General features: G+C 35.6%; 1 protein-coding gene and 1 pseudogene across 1 annotated transcript; one reads left to right on the forward strand and one right to left on the reverse strand.

The window, feature by feature from the left end:
* Positions 1 to 1,232: 1,232 nt before the first annotated feature.
* Positions 1,233 to 9,877, forward strand: LOC138313680 (eukaryotic translation initiation factor 2 subunit 3, Y-linked-like). The gene is made up of 13 exons (XM_069254023.1): positions 1,233 to 1,387; positions 3,312 to 3,375; positions 3,756 to 3,817; positions 3,981 to 4,046; positions 4,421 to 4,542; positions 4,893 to 4,987; positions 5,419 to 5,577; positions 6,041 to 6,175; positions 6,609 to 6,703; positions 7,497 to 7,641; positions 8,039 to 8,208; positions 8,675 to 8,847; positions 9,103 to 9,877. Exons 1-13 carry the CDS (start codon positions 1,292 to 1,294, stop codon positions 9,158 to 9,160), a joined length of 1,440 nt encoding a protein of 479 aa, XP_069110124.1. The 5' UTR covers positions 1,233 to 1,291; the 3' UTR covers positions 9,161 to 9,877.
* Positions 9,878 to 14,797: 4,920 nt separating this feature from the next.
* Positions 14,798 to 17,731, reverse strand: LOC138313681 (uncharacterized; annotated as a pseudogene).
* Between the last annotated feature and the right edge of the window lie 949 nt (positions 17,732 to 18,680).

Here is an 18,680-nt window from a genome sequence, read left to right on the forward strand (position 1 = left end):
CAATAGATATCTCGAGCTAGAGAACGTTTACATTCAGTTGTCTGATCAAGTCATACATTGACTTTCACATTTTCAGATAAGAAGTGTCATAATGATCAGAATTTCTTGACAAACTTTCATACATAACGCCAGTATTAGCATCTGAACAATTTGGATTATACCTTAACAACTGTAACTTCAGTGCATTTATAGGTCTACACAAGTTACATCTTTTTTAGGTCTTCCTTGAGTATTTTAGTATTATAATTTGGTTCAAAACCAGAATTAATGATATGATCCAAATGTATTTAGCAGACATATGAGATCAAAAATAGATCCCCTTTTTTTTGAAAATAATTTTATTATGTTTGGTATGCTTATTGTTAAAGATGCTCCATCGTTGACAAATGGTATTTTTTCACTATCAAAAACAGGAGCAGACGATTTAGTATTTTTCTTCAGTTACAAAAGTTACTTACTTTACACCATTAACACAATTGAAAAGTTTGCGCTTCTAATTGTATTTCAAGATAAAAATATGAAAAATAATTAATTGCATCCCGGAAAAAATCCGTGGCACTATATCCTATATGGAATGAAGTATTGATTGTGCATGCACCAAAGACAAGATAAATTAATTTAAATTATTTTTTGTGTTAATTAGACATATATATATATACACGATTAAACACCAATTATTGTTCAAATGGCGAATGTCATTTATGTTCTGTCGGCGGTGGAGCATCTTTAATTCCAAAAAGATGTTTACCTTGAAAAATGCATCCAGTAAATACAAAGAAGACCAAACTCCTAAGACGATAGCGATCCATGTTGTTTGTAGCATAATTACTACACAGTAACTCATACACGTGCATGGGCCTATAAATAGCCCATCATGTGCAACATGTGTCGTCGTGATCAATAAACATTTGAATCATTTCTGAAATTAAACATTAACGCATAACACTACATATGGTTATTGTTGATGATACGACTAGTTGCCACGAAACAAAATGACGCAATCTCCATCCCCTTCTCTTTCTAACAAACGTTGGAAAAATTGACAAAAACTGTTTCCTCGTGTTGTTTTGTTTTCATGCAAAGCGCTGTAAAAGTAAATCGGAAGTAGTACTGAGAAGAATACGTATTAAATTTTGATTGGATAAAATATTTACCAAACCGGAAGCGATCAGAAGAAATGGGAACGAGCAAACTAAAATGTCTACTGGGAACGAGTTTATCTTTCATGTTCGTCCAAACGCTTTATTTCTCCGTCGAGATGCCCCAAGCGTTTGGATAAGACAGACTGAAAATGCGGCTTGCATCAGACAGCATGGCAGCTGAAGACGAAGGAAAAGAAGTGAAAAATCTTCAACCACACCTATCAAAACAAGATTTGAGCACTCTAGTTAGTATTCATATATTGCCTTGGCTCATATAGGAATCGTATCTGATGTGAAATCGTTTTAAGTAGTCATAAAGCAAACCGAAGTATGGCGACTTCAGGGTTTATGACAGAAGTAGGTCAACTCGGCCACTAGGAAATATTCGCCGGTATGAAGTGATTTGAACGAGTCAACAGTGTGATAACGGATACAATTATTTCGATTGAGTATGTAGATATGGAAGATATCCCGATGATCAAATAAGAGAACGAACAGAATTTCTACTGATTCAGTATGTTCACTGTGTGTATGAGACCGAAATGTCTTTATATCATGTTTTCTCCTTAGTATAAGATAATAGAATAACATATTGCAACATACTACAATTATTACACTTTGAGTGTTATTATAGACTAATCATGTGAATGATTTTACATTGTATTCACTTAAACAGTTAGGGGACATTTTTTCAGATTAGTTTCAGTATCAAATTTTGTCTTTAAAGATTAAATATTAGCCATAATGGTTGCATCATTTCTTGTTGTTTTTTTCATCATAAGGTGTATCTTACATTACAATGTATAACTTTAAAAACAACTGATGCAACTGTGGAACCCTATGTATGATATGTATGAAAGATGTTAGGATTCAAGTTTTTATGTATTATTAACAATCATTAAAGGCCCACTACCTTTCCGGAGCAAAATTTATAGGTTTCTTAAAAACATTAATAACAAAAAGAAAATATATATCGATGGCTTAAGATGACGTTACAACACCAAACATATGCAAGATTTCCTGTCTAATGTATGATAACATTGGAGATTCATTTCGCTGTTTTGCCGTCTGGCGCAGTGATAGTCAACTACCGCGCGGCATTTAGGACGACGGCGGGAAACATAAAACGACCCGCGTTATGAAAATTAACATTTTATTTATTCAAATTAAACAGTTCTGAAGTGATGATAAGTGTGCTGGTAAACGTATAGTTAATAACTTATGCGACTCTACAAAATTATTGATCTCGTTTTACATTCCTATTTTAAAAATTAAAAGCCGTTTCGGAAAGGTAGTGGCCCTTTAATGTCAAACGCTAATTTTTCATACATTTTGAATGGCTAAGTTGTTATAGATCTACAAATGCTTTGTTAAATCTACTTAAACAGACTGCTGTTTCTTTCTGCATGTACAAGTTCCAACAGATCTAGAGTGATGATGTACAACAGCCATATATGTTGTAGTGGTCTATATAATGATTATGTTGCATTATACAAATTATGTTGTCCAACTTTTCTGAACAGTGATGTCAAGACTCTGCTTTACTCCCATTTATATTCAATTCCAGCTATTCACATTATTACCTCCTACAATTGATATATCAATTATGATGGGCGTCCCAATGCAATGTAATTGTGAGTTCAGCAGTTTAAATGGAGTACAGTGTAACTTCTCGATACCAGACTGTGACAGCATATTTTAGCCAGTATATCCAAGTTTATGTTGCCGGTACTACTTGTATAAGTTAAGAAAGAAAATACCATACAATATCTCGGTTTCGAGATCCCAAAACGACGTGGGTAAAGTACAATTTATCGTCGATTAGTCCCACCATCCGATGATTATGATGTCATCGTTTGATGCAAGTTTTATGACTCATAATCACCGGAAGGTGAGACTAATCGACAGTAAATTATACTTTACCCACGTTGTTTGAGGATCTTGAAACCCTGTTTGACACCAAAATATATAGGGATCAAAATTAGACAAGGACTGGTTGTGTAAAATTTATACCATTTAATTTTGTTGTTGATAAATTACAGCTGGATCCATGGTCATCCCAGTGTTGAAGTTATGATAACAAGATGGTAGATATATGTTAGATTATTAGATTTTTAAGGATAATAATATGTATTCGTATTTTCATAATATTGTTTTTTTAACTTTCAGAATGTTGAGAAACTAACACCACTCACACTTGATGTGATTAGTCGACAGGCCACAATCAATATAGGTAATTTTGCTTTTTCATATATAATATATATTGTCATTATTGATTCCATTTTGATGATACATTATTATAGACCCTTATATTATTATAAATCCTTAAACTGTATCATTCTACCCCTGATCAAAATATGTGTCTACCTTTGTCGTTGTATAATACAATTAAACAAAGTCATTTTATTATCTATTAAGAAATTTCAGAAGTTAGTGTAAATTATTGTTTATCTTAAATTTTGTCATTTTAATAATTAATTTACCTTACAAATCTTGAAAGCGTGATTGAAATAATTTTGAGCTGTCTTTATGTACCCGACTTATATGGAAGCCCAGCAATGTTTGAGCCATTCCTATATGAAGTCATTTATTTACTTATATTTACTGTTTTAGGCACTATTGGACATGTGGCCCATGGAAAATCTACTGTAGTAAAAGCAATATCGGGTGTACAGGTTTGTAGAAAAATTCTGTTAGAACAACCTCTGTATTTACTACAATTTGATAAAATGCTTTGGTCCAATATTTGCATCACACCTCTTTGACCAAATAAAATTTTGACCACTGATATAATGCCTTGTTTTCATATTGATATCATGTTATGTTATTTCTTTGCAGACTGTGCGATTCAAGAATGAACTGGAAAGAAATATCACAATTAAGTTGGGATATGCTAATGCCAAGGTGATTATTGACAGTGTATGGAAGCCATAGAGCTTAATATGATAGATTTAAAAAGAAGGGATTTTGTCAAAATTGTATTTGTCTTGTTAATCACATGTTTGGATGCCCAATATATTTGGATACCCAAAATAAAGCATTTCACCAAGCAAAAAAGCAGAAGAAAACAACACTTAAGAATCGTGATCTTGAATAATGCAAAAAAATTGGATCTTATATGACATAGAAAACGATAAAGCAATGTTCATTTCCTTATATCCATTTCATGACATACTCAAGTGTCTGTTGGTCCCAATAAGCCTTTCACCAGTTTTGTGTTGTTTCCCGATTCTTGGTTTGTATTGAACATTGTTATATGAATTGTTGATGTGTTTCAGATTTACAAATGTGACAACAATGCATGTCCTCGCCCCAGCTGCTACAGATCTTGTGGAAGCTCAAAAGAAGATATTTTCCCTTGTGACAGAACAGGATGTCCCGGAAAATTTAGGGTTTTAAGGTACGAGTGATTTGTACTTTCTACCATTGGATTCACTGGATACCTTAACCAATCAGGACACAGCAGTATCACGAGATCGACCATAAATAGAAACAAATTATATATGGCCATATTTTGGCTGATTAGGTACTTGGAACAAAAGTGTCTAAATGTAACTTATATAATGTAAATTATTTAGAAACCACTGTTTATGAAAGAGATTTCTGTAATAAAAAATGAAATGAGGGGAATAATAAAATCACATGTTTTCCATGCCATAAACTTTGAGGCAGCAAGGAATTATCTTGTGTAGGAAAGCTAATTTTGTTGTGATGTTTATGACCAATACTTCAGTCTAGATTCTTTTACAGACATGTATCCTTTGTTGACTGTCCTGGTCACGATATTCTTATGGCAACCATGTTGAACGGAGCTGCTGTCATGGATGCTGCTCTTCTTTTAATTGGTAATTTAATCTATTTGTTGTAATAAACTTTGACCAGAATCTTGTAATTTAGTAGAGAAAGTTACTCATTTGTCATATTACACTGCTTCTGATTTTTATATGTAGGTTAGGGCAGTTATTTCTTATGTAATTTCATTTATTTCTGTCAAAAATACATAATAATAATTTAGCCTTACCTAGTTTCCAAATACTTTCGAAATCTGGTGAATATTTTCTTCTGTAATTTATCTTTTCTCTTAGCACTTCATTGAAGCCTCAAGTAATTATTGATGCAATACTTACTTGTCACTGTGATTATAACATCAAAAATCACCAACCATATTGTTCTGTAGAGTTGGCTTATTATTATCAATTTGTGATTATAAAGTACCGATTTATTTGCTTATGTTCAGTCTAGTTGTGAAACTAAGTAGCAATGTCTTTATTTACAGCTGGAAATGAATCGTGTCCACAGCCACAGACCTCTGAACATTTGGCAGCTGTAGAAATCATGAAGCTTAAACACATTCTGATTTTACAAAACAAGATAGATCTGGTTAAAGAAAGTCAAGCTAAGGAACAGTATGAGCAGATCCTATCATTTGTAAAAGGTAGTTATTTTTAAGATTGTCATCTTTTTACACTTGTTTGAAAAAAAATCATTTTCCTTAAGTTAGCTACTGTATATCGCAACAGTAACTTATTTCAAAGTTAGGATTGATATGATCTGACAAGGGCCTGTTTCACAGACAAAGATATCTCAGGCTGCAATCACAAGGCTTGCAGAGTGCTTGCCAGCCATAAGAGATTTGTCTTTCTTCTAAACAGATATTTGTATGTTTTGTGTAAGATTCTCGTTGCACCATTCTTAATAGACGTAAAACTGATGACATTTTCAATTATTGATTTTGTCTTACACATTTTAAAGGCATGACATATGCATTTTTTAGCATGGCCACTTTCGTTCTCTACACCATTTGATTTTTTATGCATTACTTGGAACATCCATGGAGATCTTGTGAATGATGTTAGAAATGTACCAGCTGTTAAGGGTTTTGCTTTTTTCTACTTTAGGTACAATAGCAGAAGGTGCTCCTATCATCCCTATCTCAGCTCAGCTGAAATATAACATTGATGTTATCTGTGAATATATTGTTAAAAAAATACCCGTGCCTCTTCGAGACTTCACATCAGAGCCTAGACTTATAGGTATGTACACAAAACAATCATCACAAATAGTGGCTCTGAAACATTTTATCTTTACCAGATGCATAACTAAACATTAATGCAAGCTGTAGAAATTCATATTTATTTGTATAATTTCTTTGATGTAAATTTATTGAAACATATATTGTTAAATTTTGTCACAAATACCATGCAAACTGGTAAATTGTGGATTTAACAAATACCTTTTCAAAGGATGAAAATATATTTTTAACAGTATCTTCAGAATTTATATAAAAATAAGACAAGTTAGCTTAAAGTTTACGTCAATACACAGATTTTGAATACAGTGTTGAAGGTAAAAATGGGCACTAGAAGAATTTATACAAATGTATATAAATAAAAGGATGGTTTATAAATTTCCTTTCTGGTTTTAAAGTATAATGGAAGAATCATGTTGATTAACGACATTTTGCAGTTATCCGATCTTTTGATGTCAACAAACCAGGAAGTGAAGTTGATGACTTAAAAGGGGGTGTGGCCGGTGGAAGTATTCTGAAGGGAGTCCTTAAGGTAAGGTCATTTACCCCTCTTCATGTACAGGTTACATTATCAAAACAGATGTAAATATCCTATCTCTGGTCTTAAATTATTGCCAGAGACCCACCGTTGATTGTACACTATGCTACACTTAACACGTTAGGGTCAGCTCAGCCAGAAAATCTTGTTTGGACAGATTCCAGTCAGATTGGTTCTGTCTATAATTTTCGAGTCATGCTTTTAGCCAATGACATTGAAGGTTGCATATGCTTTATGGAAGTCACAATTGAACAACAGTGGCATCAAATTCTTCTGTAAACTCTTTTGAATGTATTGACATACAGATTGCATGCTATTCCAATTTGGGTTATTTCTAACACCTGTTGAGTATGTACTTATTTCTGACTGGATAGGCCTGTATGATTTGTTGTCAGTGATGTGTTTACCGTAGCGACAGGTGTCCGTATACACATCCATTTTCAATACGTACTCTAGCTTTCTCCAAACCTGAAGAGTTGTTATGTTGAAAGAGTTTATTAATTGAGTTATATTTTTAAAGTGATGTCATCGGAAAAAGATTTTCTTGCTGAGCTGCCCCACAGGTAATAAGTGTAGCATGGCGTAGTGTAGTCAACCATAGCTCTCTGACAGTGGACAGCATATTTATCAAAAAAACCAAAAAGCACATTTATTAGATGAAGACAACTAGTTTACTTGAAATAGATTTACACACTATTAACTGCATGCATCACATACAAGGAAGCCATGCTATTAAAAGTGTTATGAATGGTTATATCTTCACTTCAATGTGTTCTTTCTTTATTAGGTTGGACAAGAGATTGAAGTACGACCTGGAACTGTACTAAAAGACCAGGATGGAAAGCTAACGTGTACCCCTATATTCTCTAGAATTTTGTCGTGTTTTGCTGAGCAGAACGATCTTCAATATGCTGTACCGGGTGGACTGATTGGTAATTATGCACAAAATTATTTGATAGAGTGATCACTTATACACAATGTAATAATAAAACATTATTATACAAGACTGTTGGTTTTGCCCCAACCATGAAATGGAGAGCATATTGTGTTACTAATGTCCGTCTTGTTGCATTCCGACACATCCCATGGTATAGTGTCCTCTCCAGATTTGATATTGAAATGGAGCATTTATGTTTGACAGACAGATATTTCTAGTTTATAATAACATTTTCAAAATTTGCATGAAGGTCATAAAGAGATAAATTGTGCAATATTCAATATTCCAAACAAATTATACGTAGCTTTTCAATATTGCATGGAGGTAGGCTTCTGACTCTTCATTTTAACTTTCTGTTGTAACATTGATACCATGTTATCTTTGATTTGAAGGGGTGGGTACAAAGATTGACCCTATGTTGTGCCGAGCTGACCGTATGGTTGGATGTGTACTGGGGGCTGTAGGTGCACTACCTGATATCTACACAGAACTCACCATCTCCTTCTTCTTGTTGAGGCGTCTGTTGGGTGTGAAAATGGAGGGAGACAAGAAAGGTGCAAAGGTATGTGCATGATAAAAGGACAGTACAAAGTTACATGTCAGGGGAGTGTTACCCTTACCCATGTAGGTCTGGTGCCATTGTATCCAGCTCTGATCTGAATGAAGCCACATGCAGAGATGTTTGCCTTGCAGACTTTTCTAATTTCTTTGATAATGAAAATACTTCAGAAATCCGAAAATATTTGTATTGTAAAGTAAGAATTTTCTGTTTCCAGTGGAAAGATATTAGTTTGATTTTACCTCAACATGCATGGAAGATAAAATTGTTAATACTGTGATATCAAAGTAATCAAAATAAAAAATTAAATATGCTTGAAATGCAAACTTATAATGTTCCTTTGTTTATTACAACTTCTATGAATATACTGTTAGGGGAAATAACTGTGTATGATTTGAAACACTTCATATATTTGTGCCATTCCTTGGAATTAAAATGTATAGATAGTAAATATAAATTTTGATTCCAGGTGCAAAAGCTGTCTAAGAATGAGATTTTGATGGTGAACATTGGTTCTTTGTCAACTGGAGGCCGAGTATTGGCAGTGAAAGCTGATTTGGCCAAGATCGGATTAACAAACCCTGTCTGTACAGAAATAGGAGAGAAAATCGCTCTGAGCAGGAGAGTGGAGAAACACTGGAGGTAAGAAATCTGGAGTTTTAGTCACATGGTGTTTTGGATGCATATTGGTTCAGTTTGTTTCTTATTTCCTGTTTGTTTTTACACTGATATTGTATCTTACAATACAGTATCTTAGACTACTTTTAATGTGAATTCCATAATTTATAAAACTGTAGAATATAATGATTATATTGCTTAAATTCCTATGGCTGGTTAGCATTCATTTTATAAAAAACATATCCTGAAGTTGCAGTAATAATTTGTTTCTGCTTGCAGGTTGATAGGTTGGGGTCAGATTCGACAAGGTGTCAAGGTCACGCCCAACAGTAAATAAGAGACATTTAAACCTGATACTGTTGTAAAAGTTGTTTGTGATCCTGTGGATGGTGTTTACAAGGACATGACTGTCAATGTAATCCTGACAGTGTTTATATAATGGGGACACAAGTGTAAAAATGATTTCTGACGATGGTCAGCATTAAAAAGTTGAATATATCAACCATACAAGATTCAAACTAATATCTGGATGTTCGTGAACTGTTTGACAGGAAACCATGAAGGTGTCGAGTAAACACATCTTGATAGAAAAGTCTTATTTTATCACTGCTTCACGATGTCCTTTTGTAGAAATGATGGGACAAAGTAGCAGTGGACGCAAACTTCAATATGGATGCCCTTCCATAACTGTGAACTCGGATGAGATCATGTGACTCATTCGCATTATTGATCATGTGACTAATAATATTAACATTGTAGATCATGTGACCTTTTTCAATGTAAGTTTTGTTTGTCCTTGACTATTTGCAATATAAATCAAAATCGTTCTTGAAATGATACAAAAATCATGTTATGTGATAAAGTTAAATTGACAACATCAGCTGTTGCATAATGTTTTCTGGAGTTTCAAATCATCCATTTCAAATTTAACTTAATAGCAGAAGAAAAATTCAGATTTCAAAAGAAGTGGGGTTTTTTATAGGACGAAAAGATGTCATTGACATCCACATCGAGAATTTCCCAAAAGAAGCCAATAAATAATTTATTATCTGTTTTATTTGTGTTAAATCTTTCATGAAGAGAGTCATTGCATAAGTGATGGATTTTCTTCTGTTTCCAATTTTGATTTTATTTTGTGTCTGGACTGTTACTGAAAACAAGATATGGTGGAGGAACTTGAGGGATACCTCCTTCATATTATTCAAAGTCAAAAGTAAGAAACGTGTTTCAATTCCTTGTTGGTGTCTTATCTTCTGAACCATTAAAGATATGGTGATGAAATATGATGGGATAACTATTGAACCAAAGCTTTTGGTCTTGAGTTGAGTGTGATGAAGATTCTGTGTTCTGCCCTATGGCTAAGACACACTATAGTCTATAACAGTGCTGTTTCTGCTCCATACAGGGGGAGGTTGACTGGTTTGTTTATTGTCGGTATAATGTGACCTGGTGGGGTGTGTTTTTTGGTGTCTCCGACAGCATGCTTTAGTGAGATACCACTTTGAAAAAGATCAGAAATTCATGATTACAAAGAATCACAATAGGAATACACCACAGTCTTCTTCCAAAACATACATAGACACAATACATTGTATACAAGGTAGGTAGTCTTTAAATTGCTATTATTGGATGTTAAACTACCGGTAATCAAACAAAACCAACCCAATAGACCAACACATCAATACATGATTTTGTTAACACAAAATCACAAATATCTAGTAAATTGATGGTTGCTTTCAATTTAATGTGTGCTTTTGTGTTCTAGCTTTATAGTATTACTTTTAATATACAATTTGGTAGCCTTTCATCCCTGCATGTCATAGGTAAAATATCAGTAGCCTGGGCCTTTCGGTTATTGTTAGACTCTTAGTTATTCCCAAGAAGTCATTTTAAGATTTTAGTCATTTTGACCCTTATGGCCTTTAATGTAGGTCAAGGTCATTCATTTGGACAGACTTTGTAGCCTTTCATCCCAGCATGTTAAAGGCCAAAAATCAGTAGCATGGGCCTTTCGGTTGTTGAAAGAAAAGTTTGCGTGATGCATGATGACAATTGGTCATCCTGACCCTTCAGATCAGATGACCTAAAAAAGCTAAGCAAAATGACAACATTAAACAGTTCTTTGATCTATTTCAAAGGTAGAAAACTTTATAAAACAAAAGAACAAAAACAATATGTTTATACATGTATACATAGTTTTTGAATATCAACAAAGTTTTCAAGAAAGCAGAAAACAGTCATGAAGGAAACAAATGGTACCCAGGTATGTCATGGGAATGGCTACATTTGTGGAAAACAACAAAATCACAAAACGTTTTTCATAGAAATACCTTCAAATGTTGGAGGAACTAATGAACCAAATGAAATGCTAAGACTAAAATGATAATATCATTGGATATACTGAATGTGAATAAATAGTGGAGTTATTGGATTAGGATTAACATGAGTATTCTTTGGTTTTGAAAAATGAAGAACGATGCGAGTATATAAACCCCTACCGCTCTACCGCTGACTTGTATCAATGTATTGAATGAGTGAAGCTAGTTATTTATAGACTCGGAGTACTGTCGCCAATCCACAGGTAAATCTGGCTATATTAGCTGTACCAAACACAATCGTAATTGTTACAAATACCATAAAAACTTGCATAACTTACATACCAGTGTACTTTGCACATGTATTTTCTCCTAGGGCTGAAAATGCTGAAAAAATCTACTATTTTCCGCATTTAAAAATTTGGGGGAAAACGATGTCCGGGGAATCACAAATTCAATGTTGTAAACTATAAAGGTGGTATAATTTCATTGCAAAACATTCACAATAAATGCTTGACAACTTGCACAAAGAAGTGTTGTATTTAGAAGAAATAACATAATATAATTGCATTGTGTTTGTTTTCTTTTATTTGCCACTGCCGTAACTGAAACAGTGAAATATATCTTGCAGAACATGTCAAAAACATCGGCAGTCCGCCGTACTCCGTACATGTCAATGTCTGGAGATATTACACATCAATAGTTATCAGAACTATTTGAAAATATTATAATCCAGTTACTTAAAATTACACAATAAGTTATTAGTGTGTTTGAGATCATTACAAACTTTAAAGAGCAATAGGATAGCAGATACGTTGGCTTGCAATAAACATACACATTGTGAGTGAACTCACTACATTTTGTAGGTAACCAGATCCAAGCTGATGGCTAATTATATAAAACAATACGGTTAAAAATGCCACTAACCTTGTAGCTAGTTAGTTTTGCTGTAATATTATTACAAACCACTTGAAAATCCTAAATATAGGACAGTTTAGGACCCATCTTATAAATCCCACGTGTGTTTTGACTTTTTGCACACGGCCTGCAGCCGGGACACATGACGGTTCCATACGTAATGAGCATTGCTAGATCTATAAGGAGTTTCATATGCGATTTTACTAGAAATATGAAGATTGTTAAAATATCTAAAGTAAAGACATACTAGTCAAGTGAATGTTGATGCGATTTGAAGAATATTTGTTTTGTTTTTAAGTAGATATAGACGCATTGTTGATGATATATAGATCGGTTAAGCTAACTAGCCATTCAGTTTCGTTAAGCTGGATGAGAGGCCCGAGCGTAGCATCCAGTACCAATTTACCTGTGGATTTGGCGACAGTACTCGAGTCTATAAATAACACGGCTACAGTATACTCATTCAATACATCGATACATTTGTTTGTTTGTTTGTTTGATTTATTTACGTCCTATTAACAGCTATGGTCATGTAAGGACGGCCTCCCATGTATGCGGTGCGTTGCGTGTATGTTGTGCGAGGTGAGTGTACTGGGAGACTGCGGTATATTCATGTTGTGTCTTCTTGTATAGTGGAACTGTTGCCCTTTTTATAGTGCTATATCACTGAAGCATGCCGCCGAAGACACCAAGCAACACACCCCACCCGGTCACATTATACTGACAACGGGCGAACCAGTCGTCCCACTCCCTGTATGCTGAACGCTAAGCAGGAGCAGAAACTACCACTTTTATAGACTTTGGTGTGTCTCGGCCAGGGGACAGAACCCAGAGCCTTCCTCATAGGGGCGAACGCTCAACTCAAGGCCAAAATTGAGGCGGTGCCAAGGAAGGCATTAGAAAAGATAAAGTCAGTTAGGAAGAAGAGAACTTTTACGATCATGCAATAGGGGCAGCAGGTACAATTCTAACGCCCTACTTGCAGGGCCAACATCGATACAAGTCAGCGGTAGAGCGTAGGGGTTTATATACACGCATCGTTCTCAGTTGGGGTAGCACGGCTGTAATAAGAGGCAAATCCTTCTAGACTAGACATGGTTAAACATACTCAATACTCCAGGGATTACTATCACTGTTGTTATATCCAACTCTACAATATGTCAAAGGCAATTCAGGAGAAAAAAATCCCTGACCAATCACGGGCCTGCAGACTGCCTTTGAATATTACACAGATCTATAGAGATGCACACACCACATAGCCACACAGTAAACAACCTAAGTGTTAAAGCTATATATCACGATACAGTTTCTGAACCAAACTATAACACTGACTTCGACTCTGTTGTAAATACCGCGTTCTGAGTAGTTCTATACACTTCTCCGAGACACTAGTCTCCCAGACGGTGGCACAATCTACTAACGCAACCGTCTTAACATCAGTAACCATCATAGGGATATATCGAGAATGGAATGGTTAATAATACTGAGCCCATCGTTATTTCTAGCTAGTTACCTACTTGTTGGGAAGCATGAATCAATTTTGCAAATTTACATAAAATCAGTTTATTGAGTCAATGGCAAAAAGTTTTGAGTCTGTAATTCGGAATCACGACATGATTTTTTCGTGATTCAATAAAGACAACTTACGGTAATCAGAATTGAGTAGATACAGTAACCAATCGCACACACTGGGCCTATACAAGCCGAAAACTATTATCTGTTTAGTCCACACACGTTATGCCGAATAGAAATTGCAGATGAATTTGAAAACATTGAGCAATAATAACATCTAACTTTCACACATAGTTAAGACATAGGGTCTATAGTGTTAGAATTATCAAAGTAATATCAATTCATAATCATATTATTGAAAACCAACTCATTTTCACGTGTTTTTTTCATTCGGTGTATTTTGCAGGCAAATAGAAAAAGAGAAAGTTAGTCGACACGAAAAAGTGCCAGACACAGATACATTAGAACTATAGGACTAAATCACGAAATACAATCGTCTGAGAGAAACAAATACCAACAACAAATCGTATTACATGTGGAAACGTGAAAATAAGTTGGTTGACAGATTTTGTTTTCTTCATATAGCATTAATAAAACCAGACCGTCAAAAAATAATGAATTTTTGGCTTCCGGCCTTTCTTCTTCCGACTGTTTTGCCAACACACGGCTTCCCGACCACTTCAGCTATGTCGTTCATACTAATCGAATCCTCTACATTTTGCACATGGTAAGTTTAAGTGCCCACCCTCGCTCCCTAGAAACTGTTCACTAGTCACTCGCAGTAGATTATGTCAAGTGACCCACATCGCTTCCTAACGACTGTTCACTAGTCACTCGGATCAGGTTCTGTCAGGTGGCCCACCCTCGCTCTCTGACTACTGTTCACTAGACATAGAAACTCCTTCGGGATTCTGCCAAGTCGTCCAACAGTATCCTCGAGACTTCCTCTTCATCACAAACAACGCTACATCAACGATACAAGGCAAATTGTTCCGATAAAACCACCCATCGTTAGTGATCATGCTCGCTAAATTCTAACATGTTTGATATCCTTTGGCGAGTTTGGTGATGCGAGCTATCCAAGCATTGCTCTAATAACTGCCCCGTACTTGAGTTCGACCTGCGATACTGAAGGTCACTTTTGGCTAGAAGGTCTATGGTACTTTAATCCAGATTTTTTTGGGAATCTGGAAAAATTTCGAGATTCTCTAATTGCTGTAAGGTAGTTACTAGCCAATTTCTATATCTTCTAGATTCTGGACGCTTGTACACCCCATCGTGATGAATCCATTATCGCCACATCACAGAAGGAGTATTGCTAAACGACATAATAATGTGCAAATCCGATCCCAAATGTACCATCTTTTCCGCCATCACGGCTGAAGTTATCAAGAGCCTTTCGACAACTTTTGACAGCTTTTTCATGTAGGTATTTGTATACCGAAGGGTAGTTAGGCCGACGCGCGTTCAAAACTGCAAGCTGACTCGAAATATCGCGGACATCGTTCATAAATAACCAACCAGCTGCTCTTCCGGAACATCCAACTGGATCCGTCTCTATAATCATCTTTGCGTCGGCGAGCGTGTTTTCTTATTTGTTCAATTTTCGTTGGGCAATGTACATTCTGGTTTGTGCCGAAAAAAAGTTCCAGGGTGAAATATTTAGGATTACTTGTCCTTGCAACTCGTTGTAAGCCTGTGTTTATATGCTTCTTAGCGGAGTGTATGTCAGTTACAAACAGGTCACGACTGGCATGGAGGTAATCTAGAATGCACATCATGTCTGAGTCTTCGCTGTACTTCACCTGTATGCTCATAGCGTACATATCAAACTTTTGGAATTCTCCCTGATTGATCATTGTGCTCAGGGAATTGAATGCCACCTCTAGACGTCTTGACCTCCGATCGTGTGATGTCGCAGATCCTGGGAAGGAAGCCACAGGTGAAAGATTGCACCCAGTCGATAAGTCCTGCCTTTTTTCTGACCTCTGTTTCTGCTTCACTTGCATCTTTGTTTTTACTGCTATTGTCACGATAAAGATAAGGATTAGTCGCATGTTTGGTACCAACGGAAGGCTTACCCTTTCGCTGAAATCGCCTGTCTGCCTTAGGGGATAAGGTGTTGGCCCGTAACGTGTCACTTTCGTTACAATGTGCAGAGTCTTTGTTCACACTTAAGACTTTAGATCGACCCGGGTTTTCAGTTTATTTTCATTCTGAACAAGATGGACGATTTTTGTCTGTTCCGAGGTTTGCTTTCAGCACTGATTCAAATGTATACCCTTTGGATTGATCTGTATGTGTTCGGTTCCACCAAGTTGTCCATTGAGGAGAAGGGGTGTTGGACGGTAGAACCAACATGGTTTGTCTGCAATGTTTATCCTCAAAGCGCACGAAAAACATTGATCATGGCGCGACATAAATTTATCAGACAGGCGGAGCGTGTTCTTGTTTTAAGTGTCCCGGCTTCGTCGTATCACCCAATCGTTTAGAGGTTTGTCTTCTGTAATTTTGTTGACGGCTCGCGAATCAATTGGATATGGTCAGTAACTTGGTTACCTTTGTGATGTGGAGCGTTAGTTTAGACAGACGAAGACGGACATTCTTCATTGGATAGTCCATGTTTGCTTGATGAGCCATGACGAAGTACTGCTTGCGAGAATAGGCCATCGAGGTGTCCGGTCAGGAGAGGGGTTGAGTTGACATGGTTTCTATAGTGCTCTGTGTACACTTCGCTATAACTCATCGACGATGTATCTATATTTCCTCTCATCTAGAGACTTTTCATGAAATACCGGAAGTTTGGTCGTGTCATTCAATACACACCGCGAGAGTTCGGAAGACGAACATTGTGGCATCTTTCTAAGCGTGTCTTTCCGGTTTAGATTCGTATTTTTCGCATTCCTCACGTTGTCTAAAACAAACTCTTGATAATGTAAATCTAATAGGTGTCATTTGGTCTCTACATTCCTAAGAATAAAGGGCAAACAATTTTGCTTTATCAATTTCTTCTAATGCTGGTAATGGGCGAATTGTGGGGATAAGAGGCTTGCAGTGTTACATACTTTTACCATGTTACCGCTATGCCACGGCCTCCGCCTTCTTTGGTTTGTATTGCGTCATTGTCCGTATCCTGTTTTGAACATTGAAGTAAAGGAAACCAAGTGACCATAGCCAGCTGTTAATGATTTCACAAAAGAACCATACGCACATCCCCCGCGGGTCGGAAGTAATTTAAGAAGTAGACGACATTTGTCTTTCCTGGAATTGCAAGATTTGATGTGATCACAATCATTCTCTGTCAGGATTCCATCTTCAAACAGATCGTCAATGATGTCACACGGATCGAGGTGATCCACCAAGGCCACGTGATTTTTTCGTAGTGCGTTTCGTTGTTCTGTTTCCATGACTACTTGCTACCTGTAATAGAAATATTTATACGGATAGATTTACGAATGATTAACATGGTGCCACATGAAAATAATAAGAATACACGATATACTATCAGCACTAATAAACAGGGCTAATTGTTAAGGAATGAATTTCAGATTTGTTAGGGTATTATGATAATTTACTAGCATGTGCACGTTTGCACGTATAATCATAAAATATTATTATTCTTCAGGCAAAGCATGGTTACATGGAGACAATGACAATGTATATTGTAAATATTAAAAAAATCGAAAGAGTATCTCAGATCAACACAATAAACTTATGAATTCCATAACGTTATCTGTGACGGTACAAATGGAAGACGGTTGATACCATTCATTATTGTCCCATATTATTTAGGCCAATCTCAGTATCATTTCATCATATTTGTTTAGCAGGTTGTTGCATGGTTCGAAAGAGTCTTCAACATGCTGATAAACCTTTGCAGCTTTATACAGAAATAACACCATTCGTTACAATGCGGGAGATAGGTAGATGAAAAGCGATATTGCTGAAATCTAAGCTACCATCAATGGCAGAACCTTTTGTTCAGTATCGATACCGGTCTATAGTAAAATATTAAGGATGTTAGATAAGAAATGGTGTATCAGTGTTAGATATTTTGATTTCGTACAATTTATTGTTTTTCTTTCTGGGTGGAACCATTTTATGTGTCCAATGATTAACACTAAAATCAAGATTTTTAGAAAATGTTGAAGTATCGAAATGACCACTGTTGTTTAACATAGAACGAATATACGTATCCGGCCTACTATACCTTACCTTTCGGGCCGATACCATTATCTTTTTAAAGTCTTTTGAGCTACAATATTGCAGCTATTATTACCAGTGAGTTTGAACTAGATGTTTCTTGTTTTGCGACTTAAAAAGTAGATATTTATGTGCACACACATGCGTAAATATTTATGTGCACAATATGGATTAGTTTACTATATGTATAATGTACAGTAAATAATGTCATCTATTCAATGCCTTGTTTAAGGTCTAGCTTCAATAGTCTTGGGTTCTTCCACATGCTTTGGTGAGATAAGTCAATAAGGTACACACACATTATTTATATATTATTTGGAAAATATCTTTCGTTTTCGTTATACAAACGTTTTAATGTATAATTTAGATTAAGATATTCATTTGTTATCAAGACAAAATAATTAATACGAAACAAGAGGCTCAAACACCATGTTTCGCTCACTTGGATATTACTATGATTATGGTAAAATACTATAATACTAAGGGGGGGGGGGGGTATCACTTTGGGTCGTTTTACGGCCTCTCAGTGATAAGATTAATATTTTTCTTGAAGATACTTACGGGTCAGCTGCAAATTGCTATTCAAACCATTCGATCTTTTTTTCTGGGTTAATGGTAATTTCAAGGGTCAAATATCAAATGGCAAAAATAATGTTTCCAATTTTTATATTCTATTTAATTAAATATTAGAGTAGAAATGATTTCTTTTGCAGGTATTGCCTGCATATCACGTGTTTGCTGCAATATTGAATAGCTTAAAAGACTTAAAGACAGATAACGGTGTCGTCTTTAGAGCTATTACTGCTAATGGAGCAAAGAAATGATTGTGCAAACCATTATTATAACGTCTGTATGCATTTTACCTTACTTGTTTTTTATCACTTACATGTACCTACTAGGCAATAAAAC

This window comes from Argopecten irradians, unplaced genomic scaffold (assembly GCF_041381155.1).
Source record: "Argopecten irradians isolate NY unplaced genomic scaffold, Ai_NY scaffold_0838, whole genome shotgun sequence".
NCBI classification, from domain to species: Eukaryota; Metazoa; Mollusca; class Bivalvia; order Pectinida; family Pectinidae; genus Argopecten; species Argopecten irradians.

Coding starts and splice junctions, on each gene's coding strand:
- LOC138313680 (XM_069254023.1), top strand. CDS start 1,292: ATGCGGCTTGCATCAGACAGCATGGCAGCTGAAGACGAAGGAAAAGAA. Junction 3,376..3,755: donor ACAGGCCACAATCAATATAG/GTAATTTTGCTT, acceptor TTACTGTTTTAG/GCACTATTGGACATGTGGCC. Junction 5,578..6,040: donor GATCCTATCATTTGTAAAAG/GTAGTTATTTTT, acceptor TTTCTACTTTAG/GTACAATAGCAGAAGGTGCT.